Below are 17,395 nucleotides of genomic sequence, written 5' to 3'. Positions count from 1 at the left end.
ATATACGCAGTAGATATGAAAACAAGACGTTGGTATCTTTCCCAACTGAAACACTCTTAGAGAGCTCAACTTTCACAGCTGTGCCTTGAAATATTTATGGAGGAAATGCCGACACCTGGCGGAACTGCTTTACCATATGAAGGAGGGGGCAGGAGAAGGGGAATCCAAACACCAGGGAATACAGTCTTATCCGAGATCTAACCTGTGTGTGCAGGTGGGCTCAGCACCCTCCATCCCTCCATCCCTCCTTCCCTCCTTCCCTCCATCCATCCCTCCCCATTCATTCATTCCTCCATCCATTCATCCCTCCCCATTCATTCATCCCTCCTTCCTTCCATCCATCCATTCATCCATCCAGATTGGCTGCCTTGTTCAGGATATGCTGAGATGTCTCATGATAAAAAACAAAAACCAAAAAAACAGTTCTTAGGAATCAACCCTGTCAAGGATGAATCAGCTTAAAGATGGAGAACAGGCAATTGGTATAACAAAAGGAGAAAGCAATCAATAGGCCAAAAAAATATTTAGTCTCACTAGAAGGAAAAACAAAAAAGAAAAAAAACAACCCTTTTATGTTTTATAAAACTCTGTCAGATGAACACAGCTTTGTGGGTGAGGGTTTGGAAGAGGAGGCTTATTCACTGCCAGTAGGAGTCAGAACGGTGCTTCCAGCAGGCTAGGTTTGCAGTCGGCACCGAATCCTTTCCAAGGTTAGTGCCTTTGGCCCAACCAGTGCATGCAAACACATTACCCTGAGGAAAGCACCCAGCACACCCAGCTGGGCCAGAATGTCCATTTCAGCATTCAACAAACAACCTAAGGGTCCTTAATTAAAGCTCGGATACAACCCAAGGCTGCACACAGCTCAGCCTGAACCGTCTTGAAAAGGAATCTGAAAACACAAGGGATTGATCACGACGCTGAAAAGTTTAGAAAAAGCGACGTGGTAAACCTCGTGGAAATGGTCGTGGGAAGTCACACCTGCTGGTGCGAGCACAGCCGGTTCCTCTCCCCACTCTAGAGTAGGGAATCAAAAACACCGTGCATCGAGAGATTCTGCAACTGGATGAATTCCTCAACTATGGGAAACTGGACAAACTGGCCACACTCCAAGGAATTCAAGAAACCAGGCAACCGTGAGTTCCAGCAAAAAGAAACATATAACAGATCCTAGATCTGGGGAAAGTAGAAGGAAGAGTTAAAAAAAAAAAGTTTGGAGATAGAAATCCTTTTCTCCACAGTTGAATCCTACTTGCAAACTCCTATCTTACCGGGGAGGCCTGGTTTCTTAAGGTCCAGATGACCTGCAGGGCACATGGTGGGGCAGTGGGTTAAGCTACTGCACCCACAGCAGAGTGACAGCTGTGTCATTCCATTTCTCAACCAGCTCCTCGCTCTTGTGATGGCCAGAGGCTGTGGACTCCTGTCACCCACATGAGAGCCTCAGGTGGAGTCCCGGGCTCGTGGCTTCAGCCTAGCCCAGCTCTGGCTGCTGCTGGCCTTCGGGGAGTGAAGCAGGAGCCAGAAGCATGTGCACGCATGCACACACACAATTACTCTGCTTTTCAAAGAAATACATAAGTCTTGGGGTCAGCGTGATGGCTCAACAGGCTAATCTTCCACCTGCAAGTGCTAGAAGCCCATAGGGACACCTGTGTGTGTTCCAGCTGCTCTACTTCCCATCCAGCTCTCTGCTATGGCTTGGAAAAGCAGCAGAGTATGGCCCAAAGACTTGGGCCCTTGTACCTGCATGGGAGACCAGGGAAAGGCCCCGGTCTCCTGGTCTGCATTGGCTCAGTCTGGCTACTGTGGTCATTTGGGGAGTGAACCAGAGGATGGAGGATCTTTCTCTCTCTCTGTAAATCTGCCTTTCAAATAAAAATTTTTTTAAAAAAATCTTAAAAAAAAAAAAGGGGGAAATACATATCTTACCCCTCCTCCCGAAAAAAAAACAAAAACAAAACAAAACAAAAGACTAAAGAAAAGTACTTTGGGTAGGGACAAACAGTTACAGGAAAACCCCGTATAGAGAGATTCAGATCTTGATGTTGACAGAGAGCACCATAACATGTGACACCTGGAGGAAGATGATACACCCAGACTCTACACCACAGCTGACCAAGGTGGCACCCAACTGGACACACCCTTGGATTTGGCATCTTCCAGGGATACCTGTCAGCCAGACCAGGCTATGAGTTCCGGGTACTGCCTGGATGCCCTTCCAGATCCACCTCCCGGGCTCCAGCTCTAGCCTTCCGGCCTCTGCTGCTTCTGGCTGCAGCCATGGCTTCCACGAGGCCCACAGCCAGGCCTGCTGCACACACCCAGGGCCCCTTACTCACCTCCTGGGGTCTGGCCCCCATGGCTGCTCTGCCCCAGCCATTCTCCACCCCATAGCCTCCTTGGTGACCATTCCACCTGCAGTCACACCCTGACCTGCAATGTTGATCTATTCCAGGTCAACAGCCCCCAAGGCCCTCCAGGATCTCCCGACTGCCCCCAGTGAGACAAAGAACCAGCACAGAGGAGAATACCAGGCCCTCCACAGCAGCCTCCTCTCAGCCCAGCCACACATGCTCCCAGCTCTCTCGCTATGGAACATTTACCAAGGCTGATTCCTGCCCTCTGTTCTTTGTTCTCGAACACTTCCTTTTCCTTGTCCCTCTACACAGGACACTGTCCCAGACCAAGCCATACCCCAGCCTCACATCTACCAATCCACGAGGCAGGGGTCTGTCTGTCCTAGCTTCAATCACCGACTTGGGAGTCTGTCAGCACAACTGAGTAGATGCACAGCTCGATTCCCAGCGCTCAGACCTGCCTGGGGCCAAGACACAGCCGTGGCATGCCTTCTTCCACCTGACGCTAAGCAGGGACACGAGGGTTCGGCACATCCAGTTCTCTGTCACTGGGCAGCCGAGTACCTGGCGCATCATGCGTCCTCCCATGAAAACATGACAAAGAAAGGAGGTGGGGCTCCCTCCCGAGGACTCCACTCTGCCCTCCCAGATCAAGGACACACCTGGGAGAGACTGCTCGAGGTCTCGATCTTGTCCTGGGACTTGTCTCTGGCCATCCGGGCAGCTTCTCTCACCTCCTGGAATTTCTCTGCAAACTGAATGCCGGGAGGAAGCTGTTAATAAGGTCTTAGTGAACCTCGTGCATAGCTGATAGCCAAAGCCCTCTGGGTCCTTTAGCATCCGCTTTCAGCTAACAAGTGCTGTGTATAACCAAACAAATTTTATTGGGGATGGAAAAAAAAAATGAACACAAAGGAGATTTTTGTTTTTCCACATTCAAGAAACATCTCTGTACCAAGCTCAGATCGGAAGCTAGTTGGATGAGAAAGTGTGAAACACATGTCATGCAGCCAGTTCAGCCACCCCTCGTGATGCCAATATCCCATATTGAAGCAACCATTCTAGTCTCAGCTCCTCCGCTTCCAATCCAGCTCCCTGCTAATGCACCTGAGAAAGCAGCAGATGGAAGCCCTGGAAGCAGCAGATGGAAGCCTGACATCCTGACATCCAATAGGAGACTTCAGCCTGGTCCATTTGGATGTTGTGAGCATTTGGCAAGTAAATCAGCAGATAGAAGATATTTCTCTTTCACACGGTGCCTTTCAAATAGGTAAATAAATCCTCTGAAGTAGTAGAAACAAAGGCCTCAAGATTAACAGGAACAAATACAAAAACAATGAAAGGAATTTAGCTAAATCTCCAAGGGGAAAAAAAAAATCCAAGAATCCCAATAAACAGGTGTCATAAAACAGAAAAATACTCTGTGAGCCAGGAGGGAAGGAACTGCTAAATTCCCAAAACTTGTGGTGAGGTCCTTTTTAAGCCAGCCAGCTCCAAAAGGAGACAGGTGGACATCTGCCCCAGGAAAACACCATCAGGTTGACAGTATCCCAAACGGAAGTGCCTGTGCTGGAGTGCCGGCTCCAGCTTCCTGCTAAAATGCACCCTGGGAGGCAGCAGGTGGCGCTCCAGGCCTTGGGCCCCTGCCACCCAGTGGGAGGCCTAGATGGAGTTCCAGGCCCCTGGCTTTAGCTTGACCTCGACCAGGCTCTGGAAGACATCTAGAGAGAACCAGAGTTTGAAAGATCTTCCTCCCCTGCCACCTTGCTCTCCCTTTCTCTGTATCTCTTTCATATAAATTTTAAAACCTAAAAAAAAAACACTGGATGCAAAAAAAAAAAAAAAAAAAGGAACATTTGTCAAACTTCTGCTGCTGGAAGGCTGGGAGGGTAATTTTCTCAACTTGGAAGAAATAAAAGAAAAATCCCAAAAGTGACAGACTTGACTACATAACAATTCAAATCTTTGGAATATGAAAGGAAAAGAAATCCTCTAGAAAAACAGAAGAGGAACAAGCCCGTGGAAAATATAGCAATGCTGGAGCAACAGAGAAAGTCTATTATCTTGCACAAAAAGAGTTGATGATGCAAATTGAAAAGAAAAACATGAAAACCTCAACAAGATAAATGGTGGAATTCACAAACAACACCACAGCTGAACCACGCATTAGGTGGTTCGAATACAAATCAAAATTACAAGGCATTCTTCTTTGCGGGCTACATTAATGAGCCCTAAGCCCAATGATAATTCCTGGTGCTGGCAAGATCCTCTGGTAGAGCTGTGTCCTGGCACAGCCCTGCGGAGAGGCAATTTGGAAATCTGTATTCAGAACAAAAACTAGGCTTGAACCCAATGATCCAGCGATACCGCTTCTGGGAAACCATTGTGCGAAAATAATGGAGCATCGGACAAAGGGAAGGAGGCCTTTGATACAAAGATCGGGATCCTAGCTTCATGTGCAGGAAGGAGACCCTGGCAGGGACCCAGGGTTCCCTCTGCCCAGCCCTCCCCATTGGAAGAAGTGGATCTGGGGCGCCAAATGATCGCCTCGCAGTAAAAACTCCTCCTGTAATGCTAAGCTCGTTAGCATTTCTCTCTGTTCTAAAACAGAAGCACATGGCTTGCAGAGTTGAAAGACGTGGCTTTGGAAAACAACCTCCCTGAGAGCTCCCACCACCACTCACAGGCAGACACTAACCACACGAATGCTCTGTAGCCAGTCATGGTGTCGCTGCATTTGAAGCTGACAACACGCCCTTAATACCCACAACTAATCCTGGCATCACCCACTAAGATGTCTGAACTCCTCAGGGTTCCCCTACAGGGTATCCAGCTGATATCTCATGCCTGGACATGGGGCTTTCTCATTTTTCCTTGTCTTTTCCCATCCTTGCTCCTTATCTTGTTTCTGCCTTTCCTTATAATAAAGTATTCATTTAGTCATTTGAAAAGCAAAGTTACCAAGTGAGAGAGACTGATTTTCCACCTGCTGGTTTGCTGACTAACTGGCCACAAAAGGCCACAGCAGCCAGGGCTGGGCCAGGCTGAAGCCAGAAGCCAGGAGCTGCATCCAGGTCTCCCACACGGGTAGCAGGAATTCAGGCACTCGGGCCACTTGCTGCTGCCTTCCCAGACACACCTGCAAGGAGCTGGACAGGAAGTGGAGCATCCACAACTCGACCTTGGAGCTTGGATCAGGGAAGCTGGAGCCGGTTTAACCAACTCCGCCCACCCTCCCATCCCTCCTGTTGTAATTAATGCTGCAAAGAAAACCCCTCTACCAAGCCGTTGTTTAGGATGATTTCCTTCAAACAGATTCCTATAAACCTCCCAAACTTCTAATTAACACTGAAACTCTCCCATCTGCCTTCATCATGGTCACCCTATACCGTTTTAAGGCTTGCATAATACTTCAGTCAAAACCATTACCATCATCATCATCATCATCATTGTGACAGAAATGGTTTGCCTGGGGCCCATGTTTTGGCACAACAGGTAGTCACTGCTTCCTACTATGCCACCATCCCACATGGGTGCCGGCTTGAGTTCCAGCTGCTCCACTTCCCACCCAGCTCTTAGCTAATTGCCTGGGAAAGCAGCACAGGATGGTCCAAGTCCTTGGGCCACTGCACCCACGTGGGAGACCCAGAAGAAGCTCCTGGATCCTGCTTTGGATTGGCCCAACTCCAGCCACTGCAGCCACTTGGGGAGTGAAGCAACAGATGGAAGATCTTTCTATCTCTCCCTCTGTAACTCTGCCTTTCCAATAAAAACACATACATTTTAAAATGAGGAATAGGAGTTTGGTGCATTGGCTGAGGCTCTGGTTGGGAAGCCCAGACTGTCTGGGTTTGTGTCCTGGCTTGGCTCTCAACCCTGGTCCCTGGGCAGGGGTGGTGATGGCTCATGTCGCTGGGTTCCTGCCAGCCACGAGGAAGACGAAGAGCAGTTCCTGGCTCCTGGCTCCAGCCTGGTCCAGCCTGGTCCAGCCTGGTCCAGCCTTGGCTGCTGTTGGTGTTTGGGGCTGGACCAGTGGAAGGAAGCCCTTTCTATGCTTGCCTTTGTCTCTGTATTTTTCTGCCTCTCCAAAATAAGACTTACAAGGAAACTGGTTCATATTCAGGACGTAGGAGGACAGGAGACACGGTGATGTCCTTCCAACCACAGAGAATGAATGAAAGCTTCCTCTCATCAGAACCTGCAAGAAGTTCCCCTCTCTCCTCCAGGGCACAGGTGCCGCATACTCCCTCCAGCAGCCTAGCTATGCAGGGCACACAGTCCCTCTGCAGGGCTGGACCGTGACAGCAGGGTAGCTGTTAGCATGCAGGCCACTGCATACCTGCTGACCAATACTCCCCTTCTAGGCGGGGAGGCAGAGAAGCTTGGAGACCACCCTCAGCAGTGAAAATGTCTCCCTAGCACATAGAGGCAGCCGTCTGAACCCATGGCTTACACGGAAGTCCAAGGGTGTGTGCAAGGGCTTGGCCGTGCGGGGTGACACAAAGCTGGGTGCTCTGGGAGACAGACTGGGGACAGGGCCCTGAATGAAACCACAGCCGCCCATCACCTCGCCCTCCACGGCTGGAGAGTCCTTCAAAGCAGGTGGCAGGAAGGACCGGCCCAGAGGAGCCTCCGGCAGGTGCTTTCTCAAAAGACATACAGTGCAGCAAGGTGTGTGGCCCAGCAGGTAAGATGCCCACATCCCACGTGGAGCACCCATACTCACTGCCTGGCTCTGACTCCTACTGCCAGCTTTCCGACAATGCAGACCTTGGCAGACAGCAGGAGATGGCTCAAACACTTGGGACTCTGCCCGCCTCCCCATCCCACAACACGGGAGACCTAGATGGAATTCCTGGCTCCTGGGTTTGCTTCAGTTCAGCCTCAACTGTGACAGGTCTCAGGGGAGTGAGCCAGAGGATGGCAGGGGTGTGTGTGAGAGAGAGAAAGAGAGACACAGAGAGAGAGTCAGAGAGAGAGAGGGAGGGGAAAAAATGAAAACAAAAGACAGATGGGTACACTGCCCAGGGACCAGGGACCAGGGCCCACGTGTCTCTGGCAACACACACTCCTGTTTCCCATGGCCACCTGACTTCCAGTCCTACTGAGCACCCAGCTGCCAGCTCCAGTGCCCAGCCCAAGCATCACAGCCCTGAGGGTCCAGCTGGTACAGCTGCTCACGCCCGTGAACCATCACCACCTAGAATGTTCCAGCACATATCTTCAAACCCAGTGGGTCTGCAGATGAAATGCAGGTCATTCATTGAGTCACTGCAGGATGATCAGGCCCTCCCACCACCCCGTCAGCCAGAAGCAGAGCTTGGGTGTTTGCAGCCGGCTGGGGAATCCCAGCTGCAGAGTCACAGTGGGAGCAGGGCTGGACAGGCCACCACCGCAGTCACATCCAGTTATTCACAGTCCACACTCCTGCTTCATGCCTGCTCTACAGCTTTCAGCATCTGGGACAGAACCCGGCTGGGAACAGGCAGGCTGTACAGGTGCTGTGGTGCTTCTGGGCTGCCTGAGGATGTGGCAGACAGAGGGTGGGGTTATGCCCACAACGCAGGGCATTCATGACCACGTGTAGGATGGCGGGATCTGTACGCTGGGGTTTCCTGAGAGGCAGGTGCACATGCGCATACATGTGTAGGCACACACGTACACATGCTGGGCAAAGAATACAGCAAATTCACAGGTGCTTATTGGGGTGGACTTCATGACTCACCCCAGCTCCCCTGCCCTTAAAACTATGCTCATCCAAGTCTGCCCAGGGCAACTTTGGCCAGGCCCCAAAACTCCGGACTTGTGGGGGCCAGTGCTATGCAGTAGCAAGTTAAGCTGCCACCTGTGGCACCTGCATCTCCTATGGGGTGTTTGGTCACATCCTGGTTACCCCAGTCTCCATCTAACTCCCTGCTAATGCACCTGGGAAAGCAGCAGATGACCTAAGTGGGTTCCTACACCTACACAGAGGATCTGGATGGAGTTCCTGGCTTTGGTCTGGCTCAACCACAGCTGCTGTGGCTATCTGGGGGAATGCAAGATCTTTTTCTGTCTCTCCATGTCTCCTTGTTACTCTTTCAAATAGGTAAGTAAAATGTTAAAAAAAAAAAAAAAAGAATGTGGATTTATGTGTAGGCACTTGGGGACAGAGACCAGGTTTCTGCAGCCCCAGTGCCTGACACGGGGTCAGCCCAGGATGGAGCCCAGTGACACCTGTCCTACTCCACCCCCAGCAACCACAGACTCTAGGGTAGCTTTTAAGTCATGTGTCCTAGTCAGTCTTATGCCCAAAGCCTTCATTGGTTCCTGGGAGGTAGTTCAAGGAGTTCGTGGAAACCCATGAAAAGTGGAGGGGTGGGCATTTGGCACACTGCCCATGTTGGAGGGGTGGGCATTTGGCACGGTGGCTACAACGGAGGGGTGGGCATTTGGCACACAGGCTACTATACTGCCTAGGATCCCGGCATCCCCTACTGGCTGCTCTGCTCCCATCTGAAGCAACAGGTGATGGCTCCTGCTGCCCATGGTGCAGGCACCTACCAATCCATCATCTGTCTGTCTGTCTATCTATTTGAAAGGCAGAGCCAGGGACAGAGAAAGGAAGAGAGACATATCTTCCACCTGCTGCTTCACTCCCCAAATGTCCACAACAACTAGGTCTGGGCCAGTCTGATGCCAGGAGCCAGGAACTACAGCCATGTCTTCCACATAGGCACAGGGGCCCAAGCCCTTGGGACATCTTCTGCTTCTTTCATAGGTGCATAAAAAGGGAGCTGGATCAGAAGCAGAGTAGCCAGGACTCAAAACGGCTCTCTGAAATGGGATGCTGGCATTGTAAGCACTTACCCACTCCACCACAAGGCCACCAGAAGTTTTTACTTATTCTTTCAATTCCCCTTTCCATGAACTTTCTGAAGTACCATCCTACCCAGGGCTCCTTTGCAGTCTCCAAAAGCTGGCTTTCACCCCCAAAAGCTGACGAGGGAGGCCACCTGGCAGTCACCAGATCATCCTGTCAGTGCTTGGAGTTTTGAGTGGTTCCCTGAATCAGTGACCAGCCAGAATCTGTTTTAGCAACTTCCAAACCCCCTGCCAGAGACCCCCTTGAAGAACTGAATCAAAGTTATGACTCTTCTTCCTCGAAAACAGCAACGCACAGTTCTGTGAGCAGCCCTTTAGGGAGTGTGGGGTGACAGGGTTAGGAACATCCACTGTGCACCCCCTTAGTCCCTCTCTGGGGCTCCAACCAAGTCACTGACACAGCCGGCTGCTGGAGACAATCCATGAACCTCCCAATGGAGGAACAGGTTCACGTCATCAGGACACGCTGCCGTCAGCAGCAGGTGCACCGCTCTTCCTTGCAAAGTTCCGAGAATGACTGCTCTCTCTCATGGGAAGGCCGCCCGCTTCTCGGAGCCCTGCAAAGCTCATGGAGCCAATCTGGACAAACTTCCCCTTATGAGCATCTATGGGCCCCACCAGGAACAGGTGCAGTGGGGTAGGTCCCACTGCTCCTTCGTGTTACAACCAGCCAAAGCAGCCTTAACTTAGAGAAGAATTCTCCTGTCATTTCAAAAAGGGCACCTGCTTTGATAGCCCTGGGATGCCCAAGAGGATGAAACTGGAAGGCCAGATAGGAATCCTGTCACCCAGTGTTCCGACCCCTCTCCCCGGGACAAACAGCCGCCTGGCTGCAGACGGAGCCACATTACCTTGGTCAGCTGCTGTTCGGAGGAAAACCCCAAACCGAACACGGTGTTGGCCCTGCTGTCGGCCCACTGCCCGAACTTCTGCGATGTCTTGGTGAAGGTCATGTTGGGTGTGATCGTGCTGTTGATGATCACCTGCAGGAGACAGTCACAGTGAGATGGCAGCACACGGCGAGAGGCGGCTTCTGTGACCAGAGCCAGCGCCCCCACCAGTCGGTCCTCTGCTCCATCACAATGGCTCCTGCGTCCTTCTGACATATCCCACACTCGGTGGGAACTAGTGACCTTGGAGATTCCACAGATGACCCATCTAAAGCAAGGTCACCTGCTAGGCATCAAGTAGTTTCCCGAAGCACTGTGTGCTTCTCCACTGTGGCCCTGGCACACATTCTCCGAAGAACTGTTCCTCGTGCCTGTTTTAACCACCCTAAGCCCCAGGGTCCAGCTGAACTTCTTTAAAAGCACTCCAGGCAACCGATGCCTGCTGCTTCCCAGTAGGCCTGGGATCCTTGGTCAATGGGTAGTCTGCAGGTGTGAGCAGCGGTAAGGGAACTGCAGTACAGTGTGGGAGCTTGAGGCAAACTGTCACCTCTCTCCTGAACCCCAGGATAACGGGCAGGAGAGACAGCAGGTCCTGGAGGAGGAGGGCTCCGTGGAACAGGCTGCCTTGCAAAGAGAAGCAAGCAAGGGCTGTGGAGTAGCACATGAGGCCATTGCCTGCACCACCAGAATCCCATATAGAACCACAAAGTACTTTTTAAAAAAAGATGTATTTATTTTTATTGGAAAGTCAGATATACAGAGAGGAGAGACAGACCGAAAGGAAGATCTTCGATCTGATGGGTCACTCCCCAAGCTGCTGCAACAGCCAGAGATGAGCCAATCTGAAGCCAGGAGCCAGGAGCTTCTTCTGGGTCTCCCACGCGGGTGCAGGGTCCCAAATCTTTGGGCCATCCTCGACTATTTGCCCAGGCCACAGGCAGGGTGCTGGATGGGAATCAGGGCCACTGGGATTAGAATCAGCGACTATATGGAATCCTGGCGTGTGCAAGGTGAAGACTTTAACCACTACGCTATTGTGCTGGGCCCCAAAGCACTTCTCTTTCAATTGATAACAGCAGGGTTTCATCAGTTCACGTTTGATTCCCAGCTATTCCACTTCCCATCCTGCCTGTGGCCTGAGAAAGCAGTAGAGGCTGATCCAAAGCCTTGGGACCCCGCACCTGTGTGGGAGACCCAGAAGAAGCTCATGGCTTTGGATTGGCTCAGCTATTGAAGCCACTTGGGGAATAAACCAGTGACCGAAAGACCTTTTCTCTGTCTTTCTCGTAATGCTGCCTTTCGAATAAAATGAAACAAATCTTTTAAAAACAAAGCCCAAGTGATCTGACTGTAAAACCTGCATTCTGAACTTGGTCGCCACGCTGCTTTTTGTACTTGTTGAAGACCACAGCTCCAATCATTGCATGTAGTAGTCTATTTTCAGTGGCTATATCAGAAGATTATCTAGCTTGCCATTGTGGAGACTGAGCCTGGGCAGACCTCTGCTGAGGCTTTCCTAGCCAGGGGACATTGGAGCAACCACATGGGATGACTGTGGTGGCCTTTCATTGCAAGTGACTTAGACGTTAACAACGAAAACGCAGCAATGGGTGGAGGAGGGGGACCGGAATGTACGGGGGGGAGCAAGGCTACAATTCCCAGAAGAGAACACCAAGACAGGAGCTAGCACTCAAGACACGGCAGGTATTGCTGCTGTTTGCAGAACAGCTGGCCTCTGAGGTCTGTGACAGTACGGGGGTCCAGGGCATGCGGGAGATGCACCTGCAATGCCAAGCACCTAACATGGGCAGCAACGACGAGCCCGGCCCGAGCTGGTGCCAGCAGCTCTGTGACGGACACAAGGCGCTGTGATGGCTCAATTAACAAACACTCTGCAAATGGAGTTTCCCACTGATGGGGTTGGCAGTGCTGCCCAGAGACTTGCCATTAATCACACAGCTGCCAGTGGGGACTGCACAGCTCCCGGCAGTGCTCTGAGAAGTTGTGAGCTGGAGGGATGCCTTTCTGGGGCTCCCGTCTGTCCAGGAACACTACTGATCTGGGGTCTGTTTGGAGGGTTTGGTCCTTGGGTGTCCCTCAGTGGTGACCCACTGTGATTCCTACAATGCAGTACACCTGCTGCTGGCCTGCCATCACCCGCTTCAAAGGCCCTGTCCACTTTGGCTTGGGGCTGGGCATCCTAAGACAAGCCAGGCATGGTCCTCCTTGAAGAGGCGGCAGCCCCTCCATACCCCATACCTGCCACTTCCCCCCATCCTACACACACACACACACACCAGGCAAGGGCAACAGACAAGAGCCCGGACAGGAAGCCACTGGCCTCGGCATGGATGCGCAGGGTCAGCTCAGCACACTGCACCCCAAGGCAGTATCAGCAGGTTCACATGTCAGGGGCTGGGGTCGGGTCTCTGCAAGGCGTGGGGAGAGCGAGGTGCAAGGCATGGAACAGCTTGAGCCCTCTGGGGTCATCCACATCTCACAGAGCAACTGGAGGTCCGAGCTCTTGACCTCTGCTGCCCAGTGGGGCCTGAGGAGGGGTAGGGATGGGGACCACGGCTCAGTGCTTTGTGCTCCAGCTCTCTGGAAGCCTGTTCATAGACCCCAACCCCACCCTCCCAGGACCAGTCATGGGAATTAAACAAAGGCCATGTTCCCCCGGCCTTTGCTGACTCTGTTTCATAGAACAAGGTTCTACTGCTGCTGTAAAGTCAGAGTTTGGGAAGGAGCTAGGGAGGGAGTGTGGTTCCAGGAGCACCAGGCACTGGGTACCCAGCAGGAGTACTGAGAGCCCCTGGTATGATGTCTGAATTCGGGGGTGCCATGTGATCATGGCTCCTGATCCCCACTTCTTTTCTACCTTCTCCCCTGAGTCAGCTCCATCATCCCATGCCTGACTTTTCCCCCATGTGGTCACAGTTGATGCTGGAACAAACAACTGACACTTGGCTCAGAGGTCTAAAGCACTCACTCTAAGATAGCCATTTTATGGACACTTAAGCCTGTTACATCCTTGGATGATTTGGCTGACAAAAGCACAAGTCTGTCTGGGGATGACAGAGGGAATTTGAAGGATCCAAGAAGGCTGATGGGCTGGAATCCCAGGCAGCAGCAGAGTCCCAGGGACAGAGTCCAGGAAGGCCCAGCCTGGAAGTGGCAGGGAAGGCGGATTACCACTGTGGCCTCATGGCATCCCCCAGAGGCCCAACACAGGGCCCAGACCTGCCAAGTGCTAGGCACCCTTACGCCTCCCTGCCGCTCACCAAGCCACGGGAGGGAGGCCTGCTCTGAGCTGGTGAGCCACGGGAGGGAGGCCTGCTCTGAGCTGGTGGGCCACGGGAGGGAGGCCTGCTCTGAGCTGGTGGGCCACGGGAGGGAGGCCTGCTCTGAGCTGGTGAGCCACGGGAGGGAGGCCTGCTCTGAACTGGTGAGCCACGGGAGGGAGGCCTGCTCTGAGCTCACCAAGCCACGGGAGGGAGGCCTGCTCTGAGCTGGTGAGCCACGGGAGGGAGGCCTGCTCTGAGCTGGTGAGCCAGGGGCTGCCATCCAAGGACTCAGGTCTTCTGAGCAGCATATACTCAGCTAAGACCCCAGCCACAGAATGAGCCTGTCTGGGCTCCCTTTCTGAGCAGGCACAAGGGTTGTGCTCCTGGACAGAAGACAAAGAGGATCAAGGATCCTATCCCTTTGAACTGCACTCTCCATGGTGCTGAAGTGGGGTTCGCTTTTACAGGCACCTGCTGGCTCCAGTGTTTTACCTAGCAGGGACAAAGCCCATGCTCTGGCCCCATTCTAGTGCCCAGCCCTGACCTCTCCAGCCCCTGTCACCCGGGAAGGCTGATGTGGAGGCAGAGGTCAGCAGAGAACGCATGTGGGAGAGGAAGGAGCAGGTCTAGAGGCTGCTGGGAAGATGCAAGCAGATCCAGAACTATGGTCAGACACACAAGGCATGCAGGGCAGAGTCACTGCATGCACGGAGGAAGCAATGACGCTATGTTTTGTTTTGCTTTAGCCAAAATGACTGAGAAATAAAAATGGAGAGGGGTTTTAGAGGGAGCATGGTGGAAACTGATGTCACAGTGATTTCGGATGACAGAGGACAATCCACGTAGAACCCAGCCGTGGGGTGGGCGCTGTGCAACAGTGGGTTAAGCCACTACTTGCAATGCCAGGAACCCACATGTGAGTGACGGTTTGTACCAGCTGCTCTGTTTCTGATCCAGCTCCTTCCGAATGCACCTGCGAAGGCAGCAGGAGATAGCCCAAGGATGTGGTTGTGGCCAACTACGGAGCGAGTCAGCACATGGAAGATCAATCTCTCTCTTAGCCTCTTCTCTGTCACTCTATCAAATAAATAATTATTTCTTTCTTAAGATTTATTTTATTTGTATTGGAAAAGCAGATATATAGAGAGGAGGATAGACAGAGAGGAAGATCTTCCATCCGATGATTCACTCCCCAAGTGACCACAATGGTTGGTGCTGTGCCAATTCGAAACCAGGAACTTCCTCCAGGTCTCCACACGGGTGCAGGGTCCCAAGATTTTGGGCCGTCCTTGACTGCTTCCCTGGGCCACAAGCAGGGAGCTGGATGGGAAGTGGAGCTGCCGGGATTAGAACTGGCGGCCATATGGAATCCCAGTGTGTTCAAGGCGAGGACTTTAGCCACTAGGCCACTGCATTGGGCCCATAATTATTTCTTAAAACATCCAGCAGGACGAGTGCAGAATAGTGACAGACCAGAGATGAGAAAGCAGCAAGCAGGCCGAGTTCTGTAAGATCCTCTGAGGCTTGGGGTGATTCCTCTTCTTTCTACCCCCACATAACATGGTAAAAAAAAAAAACAAACAAACATTGGGGGAGGATGGCAGAGGAAAAACTGATTTCAGGAAATCCTCTCAAACCACCGGCTGAAAGTAACTCCTGTGTCAAGCAGCAGAGGCAATGCTGGTCAAGGTGTGGCAAACTGGCGCTCTCCTGGCCAGTGGAAGGAGGGACACTTCGGGGAAGCAAATGGTCCACATACATCAGCAGTTACCAAGTGTTCATATCGTCTGTGAATGCCAAGAACAGGGCAGCGTCCAAAGCAAGCTACAGATATGTGAGCAACCACAGAAGATGCTCATTAGCTGTGACAGCACGGCCTTGGAAGCCACTTCCACAGCCAACCATAGGGGAGACATCAGGAGTGCTGTAAGCCTGTAGTGGAACTGTCACACTCAAGCACCAGCTAGGAAGGCTGCTCTTTAGATGAACAAAACAAAGAGAAGGATGGGTGGTGAGACAGGCATTACTGCAATCATACAACCTCTGTTCAGCGGAGGGATCTGGGGGTGCACTTCACCCCCACTTCCTGCCTTTATAAAGGCATGAGATGAAAAGTGAGTGCCTGAGACTTTTGAAAGGCGCCAGTGTACCTTGGCCCCGTCCACGCTGATGATCCGGTAGCTGCTCCTGGTGAGATCATAGAAGTAGGAGACAGTGACCGCCTGCTTGCTCGCAGGCACCCAGTTCTTCTTGGTAGTGGGGTCGATCTGGAAGACATGCGCCCGGGTGGTGAAGATGGGTTGTTCTCTGCAGGAGAAGAGGAGTGTGAGTGGGCGGGACATGACTCTGGGGTCCCCAGGCGGGGGGAAGGGGACCTCTTCTGGGGCATGACACATACATATACATGAGAATAATGAAAGTAAGCCAAGGAGAGAGGGGAGGGAAGAGACGCCAGCCAGAGGCTCTGCACCCCACATCCTGGGCAGCCTGCAGTTGTGGGGCAGCTGGCATCTGCAGCAACCCGCTTCCAGGGCAGCTCACGGGCGCAGTTCTGTTTCATGTCGCCACCAACTTCCTCTTTTCTTCCCGACATGATGTTCAGCACTGGGGACCCACATCACACCAAGGGCTTGGGGAGAGGGGATTCTGTAGCTGTGTGCTGGATACTCTATCAGGGCACTTCAGAGTGTTCAGGCAAAGCTGGCACCACCAGCGCCAAACATTGCAAAACCCAAGCTTAGTTATTTCTTTTTTAAAATGCGCATTAGTTGTGAACCTGCTGGAGACCTCTTGGGTTGCTATTAAGTAATTTTCAGCTACATGGCATTTTGGGGGGGCAGGGGTGATGATAGAACTTCTCTCTCTCCTTTGGTGGAACTCTTTGTTTTATGTTAGTAACCATTTAAGGACTTGACTAACCAAGACTTCCAACTTAGAAACTTTTTGAGCTTTATGGGAAATGCATCAAATCCACCTGCCTGGCTACCTTATCCTCGTGGCTCCTTTTTCACACCACTTTACCTAGGGCTCTTTTCTGTTTAGTGGTGGAATTTCCAAGTCTTGACAACAGAGATTAAGCAGTGAGGCAGGGGACAGCCTTGCTAAGTTAACGTGGCCCAGCCAAGTTACGACGCTGGTTGAGACCCCAGCTTCCCTTACTGGAGCACCTGGTTTAAGTCCCAGCTCCTCTGCGCACACAATTCAGCTCCTTGCTAACAATGTGCTGGCACGCACCGGCTGACAAACCAAGTGCCCGGGTCCCTTACGCCCATGTGGGTGATCTGCATGGAGTCCTAGGCTCCTGGCTTCAGCCTAGCCCAGCTGTGGCTGTTTTGGCCATGTGCGGGATGAACCAGAAAATGAACAATCACCCTCTCTCTCTCTTTTGCTCCCTCTCTGTAACTCTGCCTTTCAAATAAATAAAATATATTTAAAAACACTAAAGCAGATGAATGAAAACTACAACTGTATCTCACTATATTTTTTTTTATCTTGTCGGCCTTCTACTTCACAAAGGAACACAAAACAGTCATTGCACAATATACTTGTTTTTGGAGAAGGGTTTCAGGCAGACTGGCTAAAAAAAAATCCTTAATGTTCAAAATAAGATCAAGTAGAAGAAAAACATACTAACATGTAAATGCTACACATTTAGCATTTAGCACATGTAGCAAGTGCTACATGCTTAGAGACACATAATGTACAAATTTCATTTTGGTTTGGCAAATTCACTTTTTGAATCCTTACAACAAGACAAAACATAAAGTAGAGCACATAAGGACAGTCACGGACGGCCCAAAGCCTTGGGCCCCTGCACCTGCGTGGGAGACCCGGAAGAAACTCCTGTCTCCTGGCATCGGAATGGCTCAGCTCCAGCCACTAAAGCCACTTGGGGAGTGAAACGGCAGATAGAAGATCTTCCTCTCTGTCTCTCTGTAAATCTGTCTTTCCAAACGAAATAAATAAATTAAAAAAAAAAAAGATCAAAAAGGAGACC

General features: G+C 51.6%; 1 protein-coding gene across 2 annotated transcripts in view; it reads right to left on the bottom strand.

The window, feature by feature from the left end:
- The window catches only part of HOMER2 (homer scaffold protein 2), a 69,952-nt gene that overhangs the window by 7,603 nt on the left and 44,954 nt on the right, over nucleotides 1–17,395 (bottom strand). For both annotated transcript variants that reach the window (XM_040968873.1, XM_040968874.1), the window contains exons 2-4: nucleotides 15,549–15,705; nucleotides 10,076–10,207; nucleotides 3,023–3,115 (exon numbers count right to left, since the gene is read on the bottom strand). In XM_040968873.1, the coding sequence (XP_040824807.1) occupies nucleotides 3,023–3,115; nucleotides 10,076–10,207; nucleotides 15,549–15,705 (382 nt within the window). The remainder of the gene's footprint in view (nucleotides 1–3,022; nucleotides 3,116–10,075; nucleotides 10,208–15,548; nucleotides 15,706–17,395) is intronic.

Source organism: Ochotona curzoniae, unplaced genomic scaffold, assembly GCF_017591425.1.
Source record: "Ochotona curzoniae isolate NIBS_2020 unplaced genomic scaffold, NIBS_Ocur_1.0 scaffold_4701, whole genome shotgun sequence".
NCBI lineage: Eukaryota > Metazoa > Chordata > Mammalia > Lagomorpha > Ochotonidae > Ochotona > Ochotona curzoniae.
This window is presented reverse-complemented; position numbering and strand designations above follow the sequence as displayed.